This window comes from Felis catus, chromosome D3, assembly GCF_018350175.1.
Source record: "Felis catus isolate Fca126 chromosome D3, F.catus_Fca126_mat1.0, whole genome shotgun sequence".
NCBI lineage: Eukaryota > Metazoa > Chordata > Mammalia > Carnivora > Felidae > Felis > Felis catus.
This window is the reverse complement of record NC_058379.1, coordinates 8855460-8881722: the sequence shown is the minus strand read 5'-3', so window position 1 is coordinate 8881722 and position 26263 is coordinate 8855460. Positions and strand designations below refer to the sequence as shown.

Genomic DNA, 26263 nt, shown 5'->3' with positions numbered 1-26263 from the left:
GCACCGCCCCCTTCTGGGAGATGTGAAGAACTGCAGTGCTCAGCTGATGGCCCAGATGCATTTCAAATAATTAAACCTGGGAATTTGGAAAGGAACCAGGTGGAAAGTCTACTGCTGCAGGGAGGCCCCTATGTTCTCCTGTGGGCAACCAGATAGGTGTATGGGGGCCTTTTCAGGCCGGAAGAGGTGCTGAGAAGGAATTGGGGCCCACTCCCTCAGCTCCAGAGTCCTAATTTAGGCAGAGTTCATCTCTCACAGAAGATAGATTTCTCCCGTTGAGAAATGTGGCCAGGCCTGACTTTGATGGAAATCAGCTGCGAGTCAAAGTCAACCCTCCAGGGATTGGACCCTCTGGTTTCCCTACAGTCAGTTCCCAAGCCCAGAATTTTTCTCAGGTTTTGTGTTTAACATGTATTCTTTTACCCACTCCACCCCACAAAACGAGAATATCAAACCCAGTTTTTACCCAGACTTTGAAATGAATGTACAAGTTCAGCTACAGAAAGAGGAAATGGGTTGACCAAATGTGTTCACTGACTCAGCATTTTTACTGAGCAATCACTGTTGACCAGACATGGTTCTAGGTGCTGGGAATAGAGCAGAGAAAAAGACAAAAATCTCAGCCACCATGGAGTTGATATTCTAGTGGGAAGACTATGCTTAGCCCATAAACAAATTCAAATATCGAATTTAACACTGTAGTAAGTGGTCTGAAAGGGAAGAACAGGATGTTGTGAAAAACGAGTAGCAGAGGTAAACTTTGGTGTGGGAAGGTCCACATGAGAACATGATATTTAAATCTGAATTCTTCTCCCAGTGGCCAGAGGCTATCTTGGTGGAGCAAATTTCCAGCTTTCAGCCTCAGCAAAGCATCTCGAGAGAGAGGAATAATTTGCCCATTTTAATTTTTTTTAATGTTTATTTTTTGTGTGTGAGAGAGAGAGAGACACAGAGACAGAGCGCAAGTGAGGGGAGGGGCAGAGAGACAGGGAGACACAGAATGTGACGCAACTCCAGACTCCGAGCTGTCAGCACAGAGCCAGAGGCGGGGCTCGAACTCACAGACCGGGAGTAGGATAGCAAAGCAGGATATTTAACCGACTGAGCCACCCAGGTGCCACTAATTTGCCCATTTTAGTAAATGTTTGCTCTGTGGGATACAGAATAGCAGCACAGTGGTCTAGAATCAGAATCCTGGGTTCAAGTCCTGGCTCCACCCTCTTCTTTAGTTACCACATCCTTTGTCCCACAGATTTATTGTAAGGATTTAATGAGATAATAGAAATAAGGCAACAAATACAGTGCCTGACAAGTAGTTAGTACTCCATAAATACTAATTGTTAAAAGGTTCTGAGACCTTCTACAGTGGAAGAACCTATTTAACTAGACTCTTTGGCTAGAGAAGCTTCTGGTTACGGAACATCTTGTATCCCACTATATATTTCTGGGAAATCTATCCTCTGTGAGAGATGAACTCTGACTGAACTAGGACTCTGGAGCTGAGGGAGTGGGCCCCAATTCTTTCTTCAGCTATTTTGTAGGGGGTGGGGTGAGTAGGCACTATTCAGTGCCTGCCCCAAGTACATTTGCCACCTTTTTTCTCGCTAACAGAACTCTATGTTCAGGATTTGGCCAAAGAGCATTTGATCTCAAAGAATTGTGCATGGTGTAGACATGGGCACCTCACCTTGTTTTGGCAATGAAATGTATGGGAGGTCTCCCAGGGGCTTCTGGGAAAGATATTTCCCTCCTTGATGGGAAGCAGACAGGCTACTTGGATCCATGGCCACCATCTTGGTAACATTAAGGGAAAACCAAATAGAATCACAGAAACAACACCAGGATCACTGATGGTGCCCAGCTACCAAACAACCATGGAATTCCTTATTCCCAAATTCCCTGTTATAAGAGAAAAATAACTTCCTACTGGTTTAAGCCGCTGCTAATGGTTTTCAGTCATCTGCAGCCCAAAACATCCCCCACTAATCCAGGAGTCCCAGCTCTATGTTCAGAGTTCAGATCAGCTTGTTTTTCTCCATTTGTATTAGTACTCACTCAGTCACCCTGAGAACAATCTCTGGGCATTGTACTGGGCAGAACCTTTCCTTTTAATGGGGCCTGTTCCCTTTGTAACACCATGACTCACCTCAGAGGCCCTAGTTGGCCTCATACCTTCATTCCAGAGCAGATTCTGTGATCCGCCCCTCTTTGTCTTTCTCCTCTCTCCTGTCTATTTTTGTCCTTTGTAAAATGCCCTGGCCCCTCGCCGGGATACAGAAGTATTAGCATGTACTCCCCCTTAATCCCTCAGGCTCCTGTTCCCCTGTGCAAAGTCACCTAGGAGAACAGGGCAAACCTAGCTCTTCTATCTGGCTTTTCCTGGAAAAGAAAAATAAAAACAGAAATAATAGAAAAATAGAAAAAGAAATGGAACTGCTCCATTACGTGTCCCAACTCCCAAACTCTCTCCTGTTCTCCTCACCACACGTAGCCCTAGAACTTTTTTTTTCTGTCTCAGGTCTCAGAGGATACTTACAAAGGAGGAATAGCAAATACCTGGCACACGGCATGCACCACTACTCCCTCATCCAGCACTCATGGCAGACATTGCTAATCAATCACAGCACTCTTTCTTATTGAGCCAGGATGGCCATGCGAAATTGGAGTTTGCAGGGGAGATAAGCTGACATCTTGGATGGTCTAGTTAAATTATTCACTCTTGGGGCGCCTGGGTGGCGCAGTCGGTTAAGCGTCTGACTTCAGCCAGGTCACGATCTCGCGGTCCGTGTGTTCGAGCCCCGCGTCGGGCTCTGGGCTGATGGCTCCGAGCCTGGAGCCTGCTTCCGATTCTGTGTCTCCCTCTCTCTCTGCCCCTCCCCCGTTCATGCTCTGTCTCTCTCTGTCCCAAAAATAAATAAACGTTGAAAAAAAAATTTTAAATTATTCACTCTTACCCAGTTTCCCAGATAAAGGTCTCCAGTACTAGGCTCCTCTCTCCTTCTCTTACTATAGTTGCATTTCCCATTTATTTGTCTGATTATTTGATGAGCATTCTGACTCTGCTTGGGCTGTAGCTCCACAGGGCAGAGACTGTGCCTATCTTGCTCACCATTTTCCCCCAGCACCCAGCACAGCACCTGGCACATAGTAGTCACTTAGTAAGTATTTGTCGAATAACTGAATAATGCTCAATTACAACATTCACTGCATTCTGCCTTATCATCTTGTTAGTCTGTCTCTTTCTCTAGAATCTTCCGGGACAGAGGCCAGGATTCATTCATCTTCCCAGGGCCCTTGGTCCTGGCACATAATAGGTGATCACTACAGATTTGTCCATGGAACTGAATTCAAAAGGGACTGAGGGTCCCAGAGTCTAGAAAATGCATGGGAAAGACCTGAGCACTCTTTTACCTGAAAGCAAGCACAGAAGCCACGAGCAGACCGGTGGTTCTCGAATGGGGGCAATTTTGTCCCCAAGAGGACATGTGGCAATGTCTGGAGATACCTTTGACTGTCACAGCTAGATGGCATCTAGTCGGAAAAGGCCAGGGATGCTACTCAACGTCCTCCAACGTACAGGTCAGCCCCCACAACAAAGAATTATCTGGCCCAAAATGTCAATAGTGCTGATGACATGTTCTTTATCCCCCACCTCCAACCATGTTGGAGAAGTCAAAGACGTCAGCCCATCTCCCCTGCCAACTCCAATTTTAGGATGGCCATCCTGGCTCAATAAGAGAGAGTGCTGTGATTGATTAGCAATGTCTGTCATGGTCACTAAAGGAGACAGTTGTGGTACATTTGCTATTGCTCTGTTATAGGTGTCCTCAGAGACCTGAGACAGAAAGAAAGTTCTAGGGCCATGCAAGGTGACAGTGAAAAACCCTAGTCTAGATAAAGAGGGGAAAAGAGGGGAAGAAAGAAAGGTCCAGATGGATGGAAGAGTCTTTATCCTGGGAGAGTGGGCAGCCATTTGAAATTATGACTGGTGACAGCTAGTTTTGAAAAAGTCCCTCAGGCTGGCATGTGGCAATAGTCTGCAGAGGGTCAAAGGCCAGCAACAGAGAGACACTTGGAGAGGTTTTTGGAGTCATCCAGGTGGGTGGTTACAGGGTTCTGATCGGGCTAGCTATGCACTCTCTGTAGGCCTGAGCTGAGGGAGGATAGGAGACAGGACATGAAATCAAGGGAGAAGTTTTGAGTTGGGCTCCCATTTGGGGCGGGACATTCTAAATACTAAAGTAAGACTGTGCTGGGGACTAAATGACCATAGGGCCATCCTTTACCTAAGAGTGAGTAGAAAAGCCTTGAGCAGAAACGTCTTTGACTTTTCATCTAAGGGCGGACTAGATAACCTCGGGAAATAGGATTTATGAAGACAGTGGAAAGCAAAAACAAAGTTGCATTTTGTTCAACATTATCTCAATGCAGCCTCACAGCACCCCCATGAGGTCAGTATTCCTACCCGACCCATTTTACAGATGAGAAAAGGGAGGTTCTGTAAGGAAAAGCCACTTGCCCTCCCTCATCCAGCTAACAAGTGGCAAAGGGAGAGCATTCTATCCCAGACCTGACTCCACATTTCCCTTCTTCCCTAAGGCTAGGCCAGGAGACACCAGGAGGAAAGGCAAAGGGTGGCCAGTGGACTCAGGACCCCTATGCCATCCTCAAACTCTTTACTGACAGAGAACCCCTCACCCTCACCCTCACCCTAGTGCTAATTCTCTAGGCCAGTGGTTCTCAGCCCAGAGAATTTCCCCTCTGTGGGGACGGTTGGCAATGTTTGGAGACATTTTTGGTTGTCGCAACTGGGAAGGAGGTTGATAGCGGCATCTACTGGGTAGAGGTCAGGGATGCTTCTCAATGTCCTACAGTGCCCAGGACAGCCTCCTTGCCCATAAAAAAGAATGATCCGGCCCAAGATGTCAGTAGAGCTGAGGCTGAGAATCCTCCAGAATCAAAGCCCTGTGAACACCCACATCTGTGCTGGGAAGGGCCAGGGGCCCCGGCCCTGCAAAGCTGTGTGCTACTGAAGGCATGCTGAAAGGTCCTTCACCTGAGAACCTCAGGTCGGATGACTAATGAGCCGGGAGCGCGACCTTTATATAGCTCCAGAGCAGGCAACAGTGACAGGTCTGGCTGTTATAGCATCAGGGCCTCAGCAAAGGGGCTCTGACAGGCGGGAAGAGGAGGGTGAGGAAAAGCTGGTTGGGGGGAGGTTGGGGCAGCAGCTGCTGCTGGAATCTGGGCCTCGCCAAGAGGAACAATGCCCCTGGAACGCCAGGCACGCCACTAAGACAGCTGAGCCTGCGGGGCGGGTGAGTGTGGGCAGGCGGGCATCTGAAGGGCACCAGTAAAAATGGAATTGTCTGGGCGCTTCTGTCCCCCACACAGGCAAGGCAGATGACCAAGAGCTAAAAATACCAGGAGAGAAAAACCACCGAAGGGTTGTCTGGCTGCCTGGGGCTGGATCTGACCTCTGAGCTCCCTGCAAGTAGTGAGAGCTGGGGCCCAGATCCCTACCCCCTAAAACCTGGATATCAGGATGGGGAAAATTCCAGGGGCAGAGTCTGACATTCTGAGTTAAAAATCTGGCAGGCACTAGCAGTGGGACCCTGCAGAGTAACTGCTCTCCTCTGAGTCTCAGCTTCCACATCTGGAAAATGGGTCTAAATCAGTACCTGCCTCACAGTGTTGTCTGACTATGAAATAAGATGATGGGTAAAGCACTTGGCACAATGCCTGTCACACAGGGAGCCCGAGATAAGTGGGACGATGACGGTCCGGTTTCTTTGGAGACCTCAGTTTGGCAAGCTCACGGGGCAGTGGCTGGTGGCAGCCTGCTCTCCCCAGTCCTTACTGCCTACGCCCAAGGACCCACCATCAGACTCACTACCCTCTCCACATAGCCAACTCACGTCTGCTGTACTCAGCCAGCTCATGCATATCTTTCTCCGCCATGTAACTGTCATTAAAGGCAGGAACAGCTCAAAAAAAACGAAGCATATCCACCCTGTACCACTGAGCAGTCTCCCAAAAGAGCTCTGCATGAGGGGTCTAACAGGTGAGGTGGGGGCTGGAGTAGGAAATGAGCCTGCAAAGGTAAACCATAACGACCACACACACACACACACGTGCACACATTCGTGGTGCGTGTACTCAGTGCCCAGCACTAGGCAAAGCCACTCACACACGCTGCATGAGTTACCATGAGGACAGCGCTTGGAACGGTGCACGGTACAGAGTAAGCGCCTAATAAATGTTAGCTGCCATCGTTAGTATCACAATTTTCTAGTTTTACTTTAAAAACAATCTTGTGAGGTCAACACCATCGTTTCCTCTGTTTATCAAGTAAGGAATCTGGGGTTTAGAGTGGTTAGGTCACTTGTTCAAGGCTTCCACTTGTTAAGGAAGTAGAAGAGCTGACCTGGACCCCAGCTTTCAATCATTGCGTCATCCTGGTAGGTATGGGTCGAGTGGCAAAAGATCTTAACTGTTGGGCCAAGGAGGGGAGATTTCCTTCTGAGGTAGTGGGGATTCACTGAGAGTTCTGGAACATGTGTGGGTCATCATCTGAGCTAGGCATGGAGGGAAGTATTTAGAGTGGGGGTGTGTGAAAGGCAGGGGTAGAAAGGCAAGAGAGGACAGGGCCCAAACCAATTGAGATCTGCTACCACAGGACAGACCTGGGACAGGACTGGAAAGGAGTGGATTTGCAAGACATTCTAGAGGCAGAGTAGGCAGACTTTGTTACCAATAGAGCAGAATCAAGATGGCTGAGGATAAAAGCGAGGTAAAGTCATTAACGGAAAAAGGGTTTGGGAGAGGAAGAGGAGAAAAAATGAACTCGTGTTTGATCATGTTATTTCTTTTACTCCCACCGGGTCACAGCCAAGAAAAGATGCTGACGGTTACAGAACACTCGCTGTGTGCCCAGCAATGTCCTAGCGCTTTCCGAGTGTTAGCTAACTCATTCAAACCTCCTGATAAGGCTTTGAGGTGCGGACCGCTGTTATCCCCATTTCACAGATGAGGAAACCGAGGCAGGGAGCGCTGATGCTCCTTGCCCAAATCGCACTCAGTACACAGTGAGTGTCTCATTAATGTGGCTGACCCATCTCCACCGGGCACGAGGCCTGGTCCGCCCTTGTCTGACTTGCTGCAGAAGCCGCCTTCCCCACTTGGTGGCTCTCCCCGGCGCCTGGGGGCCCTGACACAGGGAGATAGGCACTATCACTTGATGACAGAGTCTATCCGCCAGCAAGCTTTGGGCTGGCAGGGCCTGGTATGCCTTTGTTCTATCTGGAGATGGCTGACTTCACCACCTGCCTTAAAGGGGCATTACGCCCCGAGGCGAGCTGACCCGCTAAGCCAGTTACTTCCAGGAGTATCATGGCGAGCGCTAATCTGGCACTTTTCCGTGCCAGGCTCTGTCCCAAATATTAACGTGCTACTAGATTAACTCTTTAAGTTACTGACATTAATATGTGAACTCATTCGCTTTGCTGAGGAACTTTATAAAACAACCATCTGGAGAAGGGTTTCCCTTTTACCTTACAGGGTGGGATATGAAGGCTTCGATCTGAAATCCAAGAGCTGAAGAGGAAAAGCATCTGCAAAGGAAATTAATTTAAAAATGCCCCCAGCTGGGGCTGAATTAAAACTTCCAAAATACCTAAAAATGGAAAAGACGCTCACTCTCACTGCCTCATATAAAATGAAAGATAAAAACAGTTTGTAATGGTCAAACTAGCGTAAGACCATCCCACAATGTTCTGATTTTCCCCAAGACGACTATTTCCATCCTTTTTAAAAATACATCTAATCCTTTCCCAAAAAAAGTTTGTTGAGATTTTCTTTGTTTTGTTCTTGGCACCCCTCCTCAGCTGGTGCCCTAAGCGTGTATTAAGTGTGCCCGCCATGTGACCCGGCTCTGCACCAGCCTCCCCATCGGCCACAGATGGGAGGACACGCATCCCATCCTCATCAGTGAGGGGCGGGCCGGGAGTCCTCTAAAGGTCTCCAACGCTATATGGAGCGCAAAGGCCTACGTGGCGTGCGTGCATGTGTGCGTGCGTGTCACCATTTGTGTGAAAAAGTGTATTTGTATGTGCATGCGTGTGTGTGGTATGATATCAATGTATATTGCATATAATGATTATATATATGCATATATAAATGTATATTTATATGTGCAAATGAGAGAGAGAGAGAGAGAGTCAGGAAATGCAATGTGGTATCCTGGATTAGATCCTGGAACAGAAACAAGGACAACAGTGGAAAAATCAGAGAAATCTGGATAAACTCTGGAGCTTGGGGGCGCCTGGGTGGCTCAGTCGGTTGAGTGTCTGACTTCGGCTCAGGTCATGATCTCACGGTTTGTGACTTCGAGCCCCACATTGGGTCTGCTTTGGATTTGGACCCTCTGTCTCCCTCTCTCTGCTTCTCTAGCCCTCCCCCATTTGCTCGCTCTCTCTCTCTCTCTCTCTCTCTGTCTCTCTCTCCCTTTTTCTCTCTCAAAAATAAAATTTTCAAAGAAAGAAAACCAACTCCAGTTTGGTTAATAGTAATGTACCAGTGTCCCCTGGTAATGTAAAATGTTAATGTTAGGGGAAACTGGGTGAGGTGTATGTGGAATTCTACTTTTCTGTGAAATCTAAAATTAAAAATTTATTTCAAACAAGTCCAGAAGGAATTTCATGAAGTTCTAGAATGGAAAAACTAATCTACCGTGCTAGAGGTTAAAAGAAAAAAAAGTTACTTTGGGGGGATGTTGACAGGCACTAGGCAACGCTTTGGGAGTTGGAATGTTCTGTCTTGCCTTGGGTGGTGACACAGCATGAACATACACAAAAACTCATTGCCCTGGGTACTTAAGAGACGTGCATCTCAAGTTTAAAGAGTAAACAATTAAAAATATAGTCTGGAGGACATAACAAGTGTTGGCGAGGATGTGGAGAAAAAGGAACCCGCACTCACTCTTGGTGGGAATGCAAACTGGTGCAGCCACTGTGGAAAACAGTATGAAGTTTCCTCAAAAAATTAAAAATAGAACTACCCTATGATCCAGTAATCAATCGCACTACTGAGTATTTACCTAAAGAATACAAAACACTAATCTGAAGGGTTGATAGCAGCATTATTTACAATAGCCAAATTATGGAGGCAGCCTAAGTGTCCATAGATAGAAGAACGGATAAAGAAGATGTGATATGTGTGTGTGCGTGTGTGTTTACACACACACACACACAGGAATATTATGCAGCCATAAAAAAGAATGAAATCTTGCCATTTGCAACAACAGATGGGTCTAAAGAGTATAATGCTAAGCAAAATAAGCCAGTCAGAGAAAGACAAACACCATACGATCTCCCTCATATGTGGAATTTAAGAAACAAAACAAATGAACGAAGGGGAGAACAAAGGAGACAGACTCTTAACTATAGAGAACAAACAGGTTAGAGGGTGGTGGGGGCATGGGTGAAGCAGGTGAAGGGGATTAAGAGTACAATTATATTGATACGCACCGAGTAATACACAGCATTGCCGAATCGCTGTATTGTACACCTGAAACTAATATAACACTGTATGTTACCTACACTGGAATTAAAATTTTGAAAAATTATTTAAAAAAACAAAAACAAAAAAAATACAGCCTGAAAGACTTTACACCAAACACACAAACACATTCCCTTGAGAGAGGATTTGGCTGCAATGATAGAAAGGAAGTTTTTTTTTTAATTCTTTAACGTTTATTTTTGAGAGAGAGAAACACACAGAGCACGAGTCGGGGAAGGGCAGAGAGGGAGGGAGACACAGAATCCCAAGCAGGCTCCAGGCTCTGAGCCGTCAGCACAGACCTGACACGGGGCTTGAACTCATGAACCTCGAGATCATGACCTGAGCTGAAGTCGGACATTTAACCCACTGAGCCACCCAGGCGCCCCGAAGAAGTCATTTTAGAGTTTCACTTGAATTGCCCTAGGTGGTTTCTTTTGCATTAACTTTATGGAGTAAACCAAATACTTGGTTTAAAAAAAAAAATAATCAAATGAATACACTGCTATATTTTCTAAATAGAAGATTATTGTGCCATATTACAGTGGAACATAAATACTCCCTTTTCTCAAATTTAAACTTATTATATGTGTGTCTCCCCTTATCTGAATGAAGCTTTGCCGATGGACCTCAGGCCCTGAGAACAGGGCCTGGCACATAGTAAGACTCCAGTAAATATTTAAGTAATCAGTATCCTTCGAATTGGGGATCAAAATCATTCTTGCTTAAAAACAATGAACATCTATAAGCACTACTTACATTTTTTCCCTCTCCTCACCTCTTCTTTTAAAATCATCCATGGGTAATTTTTTTTTTTTAAATTACCATTCGATAAAATTGACCTTTTTCTAGTCTATAATTTCATGAATCTTGACTTGTTTTATTGTTGTAATTAATATCGCTCAGCTGTTGATCTGTTTTCTCCAGCTGTTCTGTTTCTCTAGGTGTGGTAGGTAGGCAGAATTAAAGATGCCCTCGTCCTGATCCTTAGAACCTATGACTACTTTAGCTTACGTGGCAAAACGAACTCTGTAGGTGTGATTATGGATGTGGCAATGGGGGATTTATCCCGGATTATCCAGGTAGACCCAAGATAAGGACAGGGGATCCTTCGAAGATGGAAGAGAGGTGAGAGGGACAGAGAGTTTGGGGTCAGAGACTGGAGGGATGTGGCCACCAAATGAGCCGAGGAATGAGGGCAGGTTCTGGAAAAGGCAAGGAAAGGCTTCTCCACTGGAGCTTCCAGAAGGGATGCAGCCATGCCAGCCCAGCTTCCATTTCTGACCTCAAGAACTGTGAGACAGTAAACTGGTGCTGTTTTAAGCCAAATTTTAAGCCAAAATTTACCAAAAATTTAAGCCAAATTTACCAAAATTTAAGCCAAAAATTACCAAATTTATGGTAATATTTTTATAGCAGCGATCGGAAACGAACACACTAGGTTTGTTTCCTGATCGTTTTAGAAGTTGCTGGTGTGGTTGTTCTGCCCAGCGTTCTTCTCTTTGGCTCCATGAGACTTGTCTGGTTGCTGGACGCTTCTCAGCCGTAGGAATCCCACAGGTAGTAGCAAGGTGGGGGGCTCGGGCCCTGTGAGCCTCTGGCTCATGGTCTCAGTCACCCCAGCCTTGAGGACAGAGAGGCCCCAGCCCACCCACTCAGCTTCTTCTCTCCATTGCACTCTTGAGGTTGATGCTGAAGCATACCTCTGAAAGTCTACAGAGACCCAAACCCCAAGTCTTTCCAGATTGTCCACTCTCAGGACCTTGTCCCAGGGCTCTGGGGGCTCCTCAGTGGTGACCCAGCCCATTGGCAAGTGGAGTGCCTCTGGGCCTCCAGTTCTCTCGGCAGAACCCAAGGCCGGACACACATCCTGTGGGCCCTAAGTCCTGGCAGCCATGGGGGGCCATGCTATTCAGGCCGCCATGTTCCCAGAATCCCCCTGACACACTTAATCTCACTCCTCTGAATAGTTTTATGGGGGTATGCACTATTATGGTCTCCATTTTCCAGATGAGGAAACTGAGGCCCCAGGGACTTAGTGCCCTGTTTGAGACCCAACACCTCTATCCACTGAGCCATAACCCTCTCCCAGTACTCCCTCTGAAAGGTCCGGTTGAATAAAATATGTCTTCAGGGCCACACTCATGCACCCACCTGCCCCTGGAGCACCTGAGCCCATCCTAACCCCTGAACCTGGGGCTCCCCGCCCCTCACCATGCATTCTGCATATCCACTGTGGCTGCAACAACCATTTTGCTTGGCCATTTATAGCTACTGACTGCTCACACAAGTGTTTTAACGAAAATCCATGGTGTGTCTATTAGGTAGGGAAACATTTATTCCGGTGTTGTCAGAGAATCTTGGACAGAAAAGCTCTTCTTGACTGATCTGTGTGCATGTGCATGTGTGTGTGAGTGCGCGGGTGTGTGACCCGGCGTGTGCATGAATGCATGGATATGTTTTGTCTGTGCATGTGTGCATGTGCGTGTGTCCACTCTGGTGCGTGGGTCCACACGCCTGCGCACACACAGAAAAAACACACCTTTTGTTTTTAAAGATTCTGTTGGAAGATGCTCCTGGGTAATTCTAACCCATATGTGACTGGAAAGAGGAAACAAATTTACATCTTTTCTTTTCTTTTCTTTTTTTTTTTTTTTTTTTTTGTCGTGGCAATAAATGGTTCTGGGTTTGTACCCTCAAAATTGAATTTTTTTTTCCCTGAGAGGGGTGGTGAGTGATGCCTGCCTGGGCCTCATCTCCTTTCACCCCGCAGAAAGCCTCATACGGTCTTTTTATCATTCCCGCTTTATGTGCTGAGAGAGGTGAAGTCACTTGCCCAAGGTCACACAGAGCTCAGGTTCAAATGCAATTTTATCGGACTTCCCAGCCTGAGGGCTAAATCACTCCACTCTCTGGCCTCAAACCTTATCAGGTCAAATGGAGACATTCTAACAATCCCCACTCGGGCCAGGAGGGCAAAGTCGGCCTTACTCCTTTATTAGTTTGTGCATGCCCCGGGGGCCAAGGATGTTGCACATCAGAGCAACTGAGAACGTTATTGTGGACTGATCTTCCTGATAGGATCTCCTTCCTGGGTGGTGCTTGCTGGCCTTGCTCCCAAATCAGGATGTCCCTGGGCACTGGCAGCTTCCGGGACTGGTTAGACAAAGGGTCTCCGCCCTGAACTCCCCACTGCTCCCCTTGCTTCTGGAATGAAATCCCCAGGTTGTGATCTGTTCCGCCCGCCTTGCTGGCTTCACTTTGTGACCCTGACCCCCTCACTCGCTCAGCTTCAGCCACACAGGTCCTTCCGCCCCTCCCGTGAGGCTTTTCCTGTCCCTGTTACTAAGGGCACTCTCCCCCAGTCTCTGCTCAGAGTGGACCCCCGAGCTCACAGGCAGCTCTCCCCCCATCACTTTCAAACCTATGTAAGATTTGTTACTCCCTGAAATTATCCGGGTTATGCATTTCTTTACTTTTGCCCATCTACTCCTTACATAGTGTCACGTGTCATGTGTCATGAAGGCAGGGAGTTTGTCACTTGGCATCGGTCTCCCCTTACACTAGCACAGTGCCTAGCATCCCCATAAAGGGGGATGAATGCTGGAGACACAGGGGATAAGGTGGTCCCTGCCCCACAGCGTGTCTGGAAAGTTAATATGAGAATGAGACACGTGAACATGGGACTTGGCACATAGCAAGCGCTCGGTAAGTGAAGGTTGTTACTTCTTCAATCAACAAGTATTCATTGAGCAGCTGCTGTGTGCCAGTCACCAGCTAGGAGCCAGTGAGGAAAACCAAAAAGGACCCTGCTTTTCTGAGCTGACTGTTCACTGACACTGAACCCCAAAAAAAAAATATGTGAATTACACAGTATGTCAGGAAGTGATCAGTGCTATGCAGAAAAACAAAGCAGAGAAGGGGTTCTGGAGGCCAGAGGGTGAGTGGCTATTTGAAAAAGGATGGTGGTGAGGTCTCACAGAGAAGGTGATATTTGAGCAAAGATCTGAGGGAGGGGAGGGAGAGTGCCTCGCAGATGTCTGATGGAAAAACTCTCCAGGCAGAGGGACCCAACCTCTCTGCAGGTGCAAAGGCCCTGGGGTGGGACCCTGATCCTGTTAGAGAATCATAAGGGTCTCCTCTCTCTCTGCTGTTTTCTTTCTCAAAATTGACAAGCACAAGTGTCTCCCGCCCAAGTGCTGCCGAAAGTGTGCAGCATCTCTCCCTGTGACCCAGCCGCCTGCCTCTTTAACCTTGAATGCCTTTTTGGGTCTCATGTGTCACTGGGTGGCGAGTGAGCTCCCCTTACTTCAGAAGAACGGCATGGGATGGGGGGGCCTTAGGTGGTGTCCGCCTCACCTATTACTGCCAAAAGTGGTCATGGGGTTATTTTTAAACGTGGGGAGGAAGTATTTATTGTTCCCGGGCCGAGGAGAGCTGGGCAGCCTGTAGGATTCTTCTGGGGGAGCAGTGCTGTGTCCTTTCTACCATGGTGAGTAGCGAGGGCTCCTTGAGGTGTGATGCTGTGGAAGGGGGGAGGAAACACCACCTACAAGCAGAGGGCAGAGGGGAGGGGCAGAAAGCTGGCTTATGAGGGCCCCAGCCCCTGGTGGAAAAAGCAGCGCTTGCTGTGTGCGCACAGAGGAACCCCAATCAATGCCCCGATAAGCCACAAATAACAGCAGCTCCCAGGGACTCGCAAAAACAAAATAAGAGAGTTGGCTTTTTTATGGCTTGTCTACTGACCTCTCGAGGAATCAATAACTCCCAGGGCTTGCAAAATGGGATTGAACGCTTTTAAGGATCAAATTGTAATTCTTTTCTCTTGTTCAGGCAGCTGGGGAAAAGAATCTTTTTGTTTTCACCTTTTGAACTTGCAAATTTAAAACCTTTCTCCCTGTGTTGCTGGGTTAGGCGTCCCCCTCCCAAAGCAGGAAGCCCCCAAATCAGGGCCAGTGGAGGAGAATGGTTAGGGGCGCAGACTCTGGAGTCAAGACTGCCCAAGTGCAACTCTGGTCCTGCCTTTTTGTGCCTGTGTGACCTTGGGCAAGTGACCCAACCTCTCTGAGCCCCAGTTGACTCCCCAGTCAAATAGCTACAGTAATCATAGCCCCTACTTGACAAGAGGACTACATGAAATCATGTATGTATATGTATAGTGTTCGAGCGTTTGCTCTAACTATTTAAAGTCAGAGAGAAGCGGGGTGGAGACAAATGTTAACTTGCTCTTCTCTTCACTGTTTGTGTGTGCAAGGACAGAACATTTAGAAAGGATATTTCACTGCCATTTGGATCAAAGGAGAACTGGGGAGGGGGAGCAGTGGGTTTTAACACCCTGAGAAAGTGTCATTTCATCTCGGCATTCCTCATGGTTTAGTGAGCCTGACGTTTTCCCTCTCCAATCAATTCTCCTTCTGCGCATTACTGAACTTTTTTTGTGAAATGCATTGCAACAGAGGCAGCTGGATCCCGCCGGGGCTGATCTGAAAGTGTTACCTCCTTCCCCAGAGATGTACCCTCCCCTAGTTTGCAAAGGTGGTGCTGCAAACCCTCTGTCTCTGAGGATCCACCAGAATCAGGCTGGATTCTGGGTCCTCTTATCCCTCCAGTATCACCATTTTTGAGATGAGAGTGGGCGTCAAACCCCCATTTCACAGATGAGCAGCTGAGGCTCACCCAGAGATGGGACCCGACTCCCAGCTTCTGACTCTTTTAATTAATGCTTCCCCCCCCCCACCCCCCTGCAGGCACCTAAGAAAGCCAAGAAGAGAGCAGAAGGTGCCAATTCCAACGTGTTCTCTATGTTTGAACAGACCCAGATCCAGGAATTTAAGGAGGTGGGTGCAGCTGTTGAATCATACGCCCGGATGGAGATTCCCACCTGTCAAAGAGGACGTTCCCTCATTCCACGTTCCCTGCAGGGACCTAGTGGTTAGAGGTTTTTACCATCCAAACAACCCCAAATTCAGTCTCAACATGTGCGTGAACTGTTTAAAGAAATTATTTTTAATAATTTTTGCCAATCTAAAAGTAAAGCGTATTTCTTGTTGAAAATGTTGGGGGAAATTTTCAGAAAAACACAAAGAAGAACATAAAAATGATCTACGATTCTATGACCCAGAAATAATCAGTTAGCGTTTTAATATTCGCCCTTCAAGTCACTTTTCGTATTACATGTATATACTTTTAAATTATTTTGCTATTTTTCCCTGAGCAATTCTGCATCCACATTTTCTATCAATTTACTGAAACCACTTCCCATGGTTGGATGTTACATGTGCTTAGAATGCTCTACCATTATAAATAACACATCTTTGCTGGTTTCCTTGGGGTAAATTCCTAAAAGCAGAACTGTTGGGTCAAAGAACTTTAAAAAAAGGAACTGAAAACAGCTAGAAGCACTGGCCCTCCAGAAATGTGGTACAAATACCGACTCCCAGCAGCCCCAAAAGGAAAAAGTGCCTTTCCCCCACATCTCCATCAACATTGGGTATTAAGAGCCTAAAAATATTATTTCTGCCAAACTGAGAGATGAAAAAGAGCATCTCTTAGATTTTAAATTCTATAGCCATCCATTGTCGAACACGAGCAAGGTTGAAACCCTGTCACATTCAATGGGAGTGCGCCTTATTAAATAAACCTAAGTACCAATTAGGCCGAATTAAGCCACTGCCCGCAGGCTTGGAAGGATAGACTCTCAATGAATTTTCCAGCAGTCCCCGTGGCTCACACTGAGTCATCCACACTCCCACCTGGGCCTTCAGAGAAAGAGACGTTGAAGAGGCCAGTGTGTCCTGTATCAAAGGCGAAACCGTTTGGGGCTTCCAAATGGTACACAAACCCTTAACACCTTTTGCCCTTAGATCACAGGAGTGTCGTGTCCCCTAGGCCACCCGGGAAAGAAGAACCCCCACGATGAAATGTCATATCTGAACTCTGTCATATTTCTGTCATATTTGAAATCGTCACCTTCCCCTCCCTTCCCCCTCACCCTGCCCCAATCTCCAGAATGAGATCAGTTGCTGGGTGTGGGGTGTGGGGAGTGGGTGCAAATACTTTCAGGAGCCAGCTACAAAGAACTCAAAAAACATGGAGATGATAAGTCATTTGTAAAATACCTGGGCATTTACAAAGCTCTTGGTGTCTCCGTGGGAGCCACCTGGGAAAGATAGCTGGCCCCATTTTATAGATAACTGGGCTTTGGTGAGGGGAGGGGGGCCGCTGATGAGACCCCAGGTATTAACTTGATTTTTTATTTTATTTTTTTATTTTTATTTTTTAATCAAATATTTGTTTATTTTTGAGAGAGAGAGTGTGTGTGCATGGGGGAGGGGCAGAGAGCTAGGGAGGCAGAATCCCAAGCAGGCTCTGCACTGTTAGCACAGAGCTGGACGTGGGGCTTGAACTCAAGAACCATGAGATCTTGACCTGAGTGGACATCAAGAGTTGAATGCTTACCCGACTAAGCCACCCAGGCGCCCCTAACTTGATTTTTTAAAGAACGACTTCATAGAGATATAATTCACACACCTTCAATTCACCTTTTTAAAACTACGTGTACAATTCAGTGGTTATTTGCTATAGTCACAGAACTATGCAGCCATCACCACTAACTTCCCAACATTTCTATCACCCCATAAAGAAACCTCACACCAATCAGTAGTCACTGCCTGTTCCCTTCTGCCCCCCCCCCCCCACCTGTGGCCACCGCTGATCTATTCTCAGCTCCTACAAATTTGCCTGTTCTGGGCATTTTGTAGAAGCACATCGTACAGTATGTGGCCCTTTGCCCCTTGTTTCATACGGCGTCATGTGTCAGGGCTCATCTGGGCTGTAGCTGGCGTCAGGATCTCCTTCCTTTTTATTGCTGAGGAGTAATCCATCACATGGCTAGAACACATTCTGTGTAACCATCCACCAGTTGACGGACATGTGGGCTGTTTCCAGGTTTGGGCCATTGTAAATAATGCTGCTGTGGACATTCAGGCACAGGTTTCCACGTGGACAGATTTTTCGGTTCTCTTGGGCAGATGCCCAGGGGTACGACTGCTGCATCATATGGTAACGCTATGCCTAACATTTTGAGGAACGGCCAGTTTCCAGTCTTTGACCCTTGATCTAATGTCCTTCGGTGCTCCTGAATCCCAGAACCCCATTTCCCCCAGTCCACAGCCTGATCTCTTGGTCTCGTCCACTCAACTTCTCCTGGGCTGACCAGCCAACTGCCCCCTTCCACAGGCCTTCACCATCATGGACCAGAACAGGGATGGCTTCATCGACAAGAATGATTTGAGGGACACGTTTGCTGCTCTTGGTATGTCCCCCCTCTAGGTCTGCAGGAGGGTCTCCTTACCCCACCCTCCTGAGGAGTGGAAAGTGGGGCCACTGAAAAGGTCAAGAGCTTATCATTTTTCAAAGAAAGAGCTCAGTCATGGTTGGCCTTTAAGACAAACTTCAGAGGAAAAGCAAAGAAGTGTTTAGGCTCTGAGTGTCTTCACGTATCTTTCATTTCTCTTTTAAACTGACTTGTTTTTTCTGTGATTTTGAATGCAATGCCAGCTCACAATAGAAAATTTGAGAAACTCAGAAAAGTATAAAACAAAAAACATTAGCCATTAGGTCGCATTCCACTGTAACATTTCCGCCTCTCAGTCTTTTCTAGGTACATTTGTTTTTTTTTTGTGGAATTTTTGTTGTTGTTGTTGTCTTGAGGTTGGAATTATTCTATTTGGGAGCCAGCTTTTTAAATTTAACATCTCAGTAGTGTAAGCATGAGTGTATGGAGATTTTTCAAAATACACACGTCCACCCTGCCACCACTCACCCCCCTCCACTCCTACTCCCAGAACTCAGGGCCACCATGAACAGCTGAGCAGGTTGCGCACTACACAGTTCGACAGATTACTATTCATGCTTGTGGCCACTGTAGATTTTTATATTTAAAACATAAATTATCTTAAGAAGGGGTGACTTTTAAAAATGTGCACAAAGGTGCTATTTGGTTTCGTGGCAGAGGCTAGCACAGGATCTATGAGAATCTCCAAGGGCGTGTGGGTTGCAGCCCTTCAAGGAAAAAGTTCCCTTCAAGGTGATTCTGATCTGTGTCCCACCTCCCACTGAGAAGGGATCATTTGTAATAGGAACATTTCCCATTTCAGTAAAAAGTTAAAATATCTGTTTAAAATGTTCGAGGTTCTGAAGACACTATTATAAAAAATAGCTAACCCCTCCCCACGTTGGATGCTTGGGCTGTGTCCAGCTGTCTGGCTATTATAAATAACACTGTGGAGAACATCTTCTCATGGGACTCTTTGGCCCCGCCCACTCCATCTCGGCTTGTCCCTTAGACTAGATTCCATGAAGCGGCATCAGGCGGGCAAATGCCAGAGTCCTGACAGCTGTTTCTGCCCTAGCGCGGGGGGCTCTGAGTGTGTATCTATCTCCTGCCCTAGGGCGTGTGAATGTGAAGAATGAAGAAATTGATGAAATGCTCAAGGAAGCTCCAGGTCCAATTAACTTTACTGTGTTCCTAACGATGTTTGGGGAGAAACTTAAGGGTAAGCTCATGTGTGTGTCTGTCTGGGTGTATGTGCATCTGCATTTGTGCACCTGTGTGTGTGTATCTTTACGTGTTTTCATCTTTGGGCATGAATTAAAGCACTAGGAGGGCACACAGGTGTTGGCAGAAGGTGAAGGCAGAGTAACATTGGGGGTGGGGAGGATAAAAGCAACAGCTAACATTGCTCTGAGGCTTAGCCTGAGCCAGACCCCATGCTACACACTTTGGATCCATGACCTCATTTGCCATCTAGGAGGTAGGTTCTGTTTTATCCCCTGTCTAAGGCTCAGAGATGGAAAGCCACTTGCTTGTGGCCACACAGCTAGCAAATGCTGGAGTCAGGATTCGAATCCCAGTCTTTCTGACTCTAGATCCACTTTTGACCTTGGGTTTGCTCAGAAATGACTGGATTCTCAGCCCACTCTTTCTCATTACCAAGGTTCAGTGCTCAGAGGAAGGCAGGGCCTTTCCTCCAAGCAAACCAGCCTTGCTCTGGCCCCTCCATCTTTGAAGGGGAGTTGGGCCCTGCCTCCTGGGGTACCGTGGGTTTTCCAGCCACCCATAGCATGATTCGACCCTGCTTTCTGTTTCAGGGGCAGACCCCGAGGAGACCATTCTCAACGCATTCAAAGTGTTTGACCCCGAAGGCAAAGGGGTGCTCAAGGCTGATTAGTGAGTGGGATCTGTGGGGGAGGACGTGGGGGTTCCCTGCCGCCCACACACACACACCTGGTGCCAACACCCGCTGTTCTCTTTTTGCAGCGTTCGGGAGATGCTGACCACACAGGCAGAGAGATTTTCCAAAGAGGAGGTAACAGCCCCTCGGACACCCTGCACCCCAGCTCCCGTGTCACCCTCTTTTCTAAAACACCCCTGGCCCCACACTGAGAGAGAACCTGCTACTGAGCCCCTATCTCATTTCGTTCTCTCAATCACACTATGAGGTAGGGACTACCAGCATTATTGTCATTTTACAGATGGGGAAACTGAGGCCCAGGGAAGTTAGTCACGGGCCTAAAAGGACAACACTAATGGTAAATGCTGGGGCCTGGATTCCAACCCAGGTCTGTCTGACTCCAGGTCTAGAGAGGCCTGGTTAGAGACCTGGTGCTGGTTAGAGCACCAATTTCCTGATGGAGTGAGGGTGACCTGCAGGGTACCACGTACCGTCATGAAGGTTCTGCACTGCACAATTCTCCTGGATGCCGTACTCATAAAATATATTGTGAAGTATATATTTATTGCAACCGTCGTCCAGCAGATGGCAGTAAAGTGTCTTGATATAATTCTTTTTTTAAGAAAACAGTATATATGACTTTTTTTGGCAGGGGGCAGTAATGTGCCTTGAAGAAGGGGCACTTTTCGCTGCTAATTCATCAAAAGTCCTGTATCAATAAGCAATGGCCCTGTCGATATTATTAATGAACCTGAATCTATTTAAAATAGCCCCTTCTCAGGGTTGATTTCAACAGGTTTCACATTTCGCTAAAATGTTTATTTAGATTCTCTACCCGCCCCCCCACTTCCCCCACCAAAACCCATGCAGTTAAAAGAGGCTGCCTTCACCTCCCACCAGTCTGGGGAGTTTGGACAAGCTCTTTGACCTCACGGTGCCTCACTCTCCTCATCTGTAAAGTGGGCAGTAATAAAACTTTCCTCGTAGCGTGCTGTGAGGATTAAACAAGTTGATACACGTGAAGGGCTAAAGCATGTGGAAAGCACAATATAAAGCGTTAGCTATTATTAGCCTAAATTAGTGTCTTTAGTACTAAAAATATTTGTAGTATTTTTAAAAATAACTAGCTGATACTTTCTAAATGTGGCAATCGCACATTAAAAGCCTAGAGTTCTAGTTTCCCTCAAAGACTAAGTTCCCTCAGTCTGCCCCCCCTGCCCCCACAGCCGGCTCTGAGCCAGGGCACCTCTGGAGGTAGCTTGTGTGTCTGCGTTTCCCCACAGTCCCCACCAGCCCCCCTGCTCCCCTGCAGAGCCTGCCTAGATCCTTTGCAACCCGAGTCCGCGATCCCTGCTTTACCTGCGGCAGGCTGGGTTCCCAGGAACATCCCTATAGGATGGCCCTTGGGGTCAGCCTTGCAGAAGAAAGAGCAAGGAAGGGCAAGGAAGCAGGGAGGCATGGAGGGAGATGCTGAACTTCAACTCAGGCCCTGAGAGTGTGTTGGCTCCCCACCCCCTGCCCCGCAGGGAGCCCTGGAGCTAGAATACCCTTGGAGGAGTTCCCCCGTTAGGCCTCACACTGATCAGTCGGCCGTGGGCTGCCCCAGGTGGACCGTGACCTTGGGGCTGGCAGCTCTCCACGGCAGCTGGGCAACAAGGCCTTCCCCGAGGGGGACCCGAGTGTCGTGTCCCCATGTCCACCGCACCCCTACTGCCTCTGCTCTGGGACCCTCCTCTCTCACCTGCCCTCCTGTCCCCCTCAGCATGTGTTGCTGGTTCTTTGCAGATGGACCAGATGTTCGCTGCCTTCCCCCCTGATGTGACCGGCAATTTGGACTATAAGAACCTGGTGCACATCATCACCCACGGAGAAGAGAAGGACTGAGAGGGGCTCGTCACCCAACCCCGGGCTTGTCTTTGGTGGAAAGGTGGTCCCTGCCCTCCTCTCACTTTGCCCAGTAATGCCGCCGTCCCTGCTCCTGGCCTGTTAGCTGTGTGGCTGCTTCATCATCCACCTCCATCGTCTTTGCAGCCCCAGTGGTTGCAAGATGCTACGTAGCCACACGTCCTGCAGATGGAAATCCACCCAGAAGCTGTGTTCAAATAAACAGGAGGTTGTGTGTGTGTCCGTGGTGTTTCTCTGACAGACGTGCCTTGAGTGAGGAAGGTCCTTTGCTAGTTCCCGTGAAGGCAGGGTATGAGCGAGTGATGTCCCTGCTGTCCTTATTATTGAATCCTAGTGACTCTTTATTGGAAACAGACCTTCACAGCCACTTAGGAATACTTCTGTCAAGGGCCACAATTTATTGGAATGGCAACTAGAGGACCACGGCCCTTTCTCGCAGAGAGTTCAAGCATCGGTAGAGCCTAGCTCCCATGACATCCTTTCCTTTAGGAAACATTACATCGGAATGTTTCTCCCATAGATGTGCTCAGCCAGGCCCCACGATAAATTGAGAGGAAGAGGCCTCACGTTCATACTAAGAATACGGCTAATCTTAGCAAAAACTCATATCTGTTAACTGTAAGAGGCTAATTTCTAATTTCAGATAAAGGAGCGCCATCTCAGGGGGCGCTCGGGAGCCGTGGTGACCTCATATAACTCTTGCCTCCTGTGTCCTCGTGCCTCCGTGTCCCACAGTGGCTCCCAGCACCCTAATCTAGTCTCTTAGTAATGAGTGTGGGGAGACACTGAGGTTAAAGAACAAAACATTTATTCTCTCTGGTACAAATGTAGCCCCCTCCACCTCAGACCATAACTTCTTGGGCCTCAGATCATCCCCCCTTTCCAGGATGCTGTCTCAGTGTAAGTCCCTGTTTCGAAACTCTTTCGCAGTGTAGTTGCTGAGCACGAGCTGCCGAAGGCTGCTGTGGTCCAGGGGCTGGTCCACTGCATCAAAGACAGGACTCGCGTGAGGAGTCCGGAAACCAAGCCCAGCAAGGGGTGGGGGTGGGGAGCTTCCCTCCCAGGGACAGTGCCTCTCTGCCCCGTTCATGGATGCCCAAGGCATGGTTGTCCAAGCCTGATTTGGGGTCCCTCCACAGTGCTGGGGGTGGAGTTGAATATTCTCGAGGTTCAGGGAGGAGGCGCATCGGCAGAGATGTACTGCACGGGGATGCCCAGATGATAACTGTTTTTTTCTCCCAGAGGAGTATGTGAAGTTGAGTCTAGTTTAATATCAAGGAGACAGAGCCACCATGTGCTGTTGTTCAGGATGCAGACTGAACAAAGATATCTAGTGGAGACAGGTGAATGGATGGGCTGAAATCCAGCCCTCACCCGACTTGATTGCCAAATCATGTCCATACAGAAGGGGCACCTTAATTAACTTGTCCAGAGTGCCTCTTCTAATTCACACATATGAGCCACAGAGACTAATGAGCTAAGAGAAGCCAGTGTTAATCAACATTCCCTTGAGCAGAAGTGAAGGCATCATCTGCAAGTTCCTGACTGGGTGAGGGTAGCATTACCAGCATCTGTGCCCTGCCACCCTCCTCTTTTAGGAATCAAAGGGCAAAGGGAAGGTGTGCAAAGGTGAGTAACACCAGACCCAGCTTTCGCTCCTGCCAACTTTCAGTTGCCCCGATTCAATCAAACTGGAGGTGTGTGTGTGTGTGTGTGTGTGTGTGTGTGTGTGTGTGTGTGTGTGTTGGTGATCCTTCCTCACTCCTCCCCCTCCATCTCTGACACACCTGCACGTTTGAAGCCCTGCTTAGAGAGATGTGGCAGCTTTTTTTTTTTTTAATCTAGTTTTCTCTAATTACTAAAGTTTCTCAGGACCATTGGAAAAGAGCAATTTAAACAATACAGAATTGTTTAACTTAGAAAGGCAAACGTCTGTAAATCGCCACCTCGAGAAACACCCACCACAAGTCAGCCTATAGATCCTTTGTTTTTGTATGCATAATCAAGACCCCGTCCTCCTTGCTTCCCTCTCAACCTCCCTCCCTCCTCCTTCTCCTCCTCCTCTCTCATTATACACAGTTCTTTCCCTGTTATACATCGGGGTTGTCAAGGGCTGTCTTATGCTTTGTAGGATTTCTAGCAGCTTCCCTGGCCACTAGATGCCAGCAGTACCCCTTGCCTCCCAGGTGTGACAACCAAAAATATCTCCAGACATGGCTCAAAGTCCCCTGGATACTATAGGATATAGGATTATATCCTATAATCCATATATCATTACACATATATAATTTATGTATAAATTATAAGTTTGAGAGTGTGTGTGTGTGTGTGTGTGTGTGTGTGTGTGTGTGTGTGTGAAAGAGAGAGAGAGAGAAAGAGACAGAGAGACAGAGGGAGAGTTTACAGTGACCCACTGCACTCTTGTCTGTGTCTGCACAGTAAGCCTGTTGCACAGATGGGTGACCCGTAATTCACGTAACAAGTCTCCAATGGGTGAGCGTTTCAGTAGTGCCCAGTTCGGGGCTGCAGTGAACATGGCCCTACTTACATCCTTGAACCTTGAATAAATGTTTCTTGGAGGGCCAATCTGCACAGGCGAGACGACGGGCTTCACAGGTGTATCTGTGTCCCAGGCTTGCCACACATGTGGCCAAACTGCCCTCCAAAACCCAGGCGGGGCCAATTTTCTCCCCGCCCCCAGAGAGAAGGGCTGCTTCCCCGGGTGAGGGGAGTGTCAGGAGGGAAGATTGACAACCTGGCCACAGGGGCCACAGTTAGGCATCTGGCTTCCAGGGAACCAAGCTGCAGCTGCCTCAACCATGAGGTTGCAGGACACGGTTGGGGTGGGGCAAGAACAGCCATGGGTGGAGAAAGACTCAGGGGCATAAGGTCAGGGTGAGAGATGGCCCTAGGGAATCTTGTGTGTCTGCAACTTGCCAATGTGTAAACTTAAGCATTTTAAGGTTCATTTTAAATGGTCACAGAGTAGTGATTGAAAAAAATATCCAGGATCACTAAACTTCAGGATCTGTGGCTAGGTCATTGCACTGTAGAGGGAAGCATCCCCAGGCAAAACAAGTCAAGGGACCACAGCCATGATGGGACCCAATGGAACGGATGGGCCTACGAGACTCATAAAGGGAAACTGAGGCTCAGCACTGCAGACTCTCTCTGGCACAGGTCTCCTAGCAACCTGTGCAGATTGGGGGAGAAAGAGAACTCACCTTCATCCAACCTGTCGCTGAAGGGGTCAGCCCCAAGCACCGGGGGGATGACTTTGATGGGTTCTGTAGGCTTGAGGAGGGAAGAGCCACCCCAGAAAGGGTTGATGAAGGGCGGTGGCATCTCGGTTTCTGCCCCTTCCATATCCAGGATCCGCTTGTAGGACTCCAGCAGCAGGAGGTCATTGGTCTTCTCCTCAATGATGGCTGGAAGAAAATCAATCAGAACCAAGATGGCAGCCAAGAGACCTGGTTCCCAGGAATTGGGGGTGGTGCCCCCCCCCCACCCCGTAGGCTGGAGAGGAAGGGAAAGAACAGAGAGTGGGGACATCCTCTAAGGATGAGGGCTTTCTCTTGGGTTACATCGTGCGTTCTCCAGAGGGCACTATCCGCAAGAGGGCAATATTTGGTTTTTGAGATGCAAAAAAAAAAATCTGACTTTATAACATAAAACATATACGTACAGAACATAAACAACTATAGCTTATATCTACAGTGTTAAAATTTCATGAGGAGGACAATTAGGAAAAGAATGTCTAAAAAGACTCCTTAGGAGGCAATAATGAAAAGACGGTTGAGAAACAGTGGGTTTCAATTGGGAGCCACAGGCAGCCTCTTAAACTACTGACGTTTCCCCTGCACGCTCTGTCCCAGGCTTCCAGACCTGCGCTCATGCTGTTCCTTCTGCCTAGAATGCCTTTCCCTACACCCCTCCCTGAATAACCCCTACTGGCGTTTTGAGACTTGGGTCAGGCCTCTGCCACCTGCAGGAATGTTTTTCTGACCTGTCTAGTCCGGGGGAGCTCCCCTATCCTGCTGTGTGTCGGAGCCCTGTGCATTCACTGGAGTTGTGTGTTCAACCACCCACTCTACCAATGAGTATTGGATGCCTACCATGCCAGGCACACAGCTGGATGCTGGGATGCAGGGAGGAGAAACAAAACAACAACAACAGTAAAAACAAAGATGCAATCTCGGCCCGAGGAAGCTCATAAGCTTCAGTGTATAGGAGGAAGACGGACAAAAGGACAAATTGGACAGGTAAACAGGAAAGCACACGCTTCCCTTGCTTTCCAGATGCTCGTTATCTGGACTCAGTAACTCCTGGATCTGGAGAATGTTTTAAATAAACCTCGTGCTACCTGTACTGTTGCCATTCTTTCTGAAAATCAGATACCAAAAATATTTGCATCTGGCACTTGCTATCAGATCTCGAAAACTTCATCGATTCACAGAGTGAGAGCTACTTGTACATGGAAACAAACTGGATGGATGTTACGTAAAAGGACTGCCATGAATGGGAACAATAGCGTGTGTGGAGGGGACACCAGCCTCAGATGAGGC

General features: G+C 47.8%; 2 protein-coding genes across 4 annotated transcripts in view; one reads left to right on the top strand and one right to left on the bottom strand.

Annotated features, from left to right (window-relative positions):
- The first annotated feature begins 13900 nt into the window (after positions 1–13900).
- MYL2 (myosin light chain 2) lies at positions 13901–21916 on the top strand. Its single transcript, XM_003994663.6, has 7 exons — positions 13901–14050; positions 15306–15395; positions 17797–17872; positions 19011–19115; positions 19711–19789; positions 19880–19928; positions 21579–21916. The coding sequence occupies exons 1-7, from the start codon at positions 14048–14050 to the stop codon at positions 21675–21677; spliced, it is 501 nt and encodes a 166-aa protein (XP_003994712.1). The 5' UTR covers positions 13901–14047; the 3' UTR covers positions 21678–21916.
- Positions 21917–22489: 573 nt separating this feature from the next.
- CCDC63 (coiled-coil domain containing 63) overlaps positions 22490–26263 on the bottom strand; it is a 36171-nt gene continuing 32397 nt past the window's right edge. For all 3 annotated transcript variants that reach the window (XM_023241414.2, XM_019814539.3, XM_006938471.5), the window contains 2 exons: positions 24923–25126; positions 22490–22682 (listed from right to left, as the gene is read on the bottom strand). In XM_023241414.2, coding sequence (XP_023097182.1) covers positions 22563–22682; positions 24923–25126 — 324 coding nt within the window. In that variant the 3' untranslated portion in view covers positions 22490–22562. The remainder of the gene's footprint in view (positions 22683–24922; positions 25127–26263) is intronic.

Bases quoted from the DNA above. Each gene is read 5' to 3' on its own strand.
- MYL2 (XM_003994663.6), top strand. The intron at 17,873-19,010 runs GTATGTCCCCCC...CTCCTGCCCTAG, and splicing joins GGACACGTTTGCTGCTCTTG to GGCGTGTGAATGTGAAGAAT. The intron at 19,790-19,879 runs GTGAGTGGGATC...CTCTTTTTGCAG, and splicing joins GGGGTGCTCAAGGCTGATTA to CGTTCGGGAGATGCTGACCA.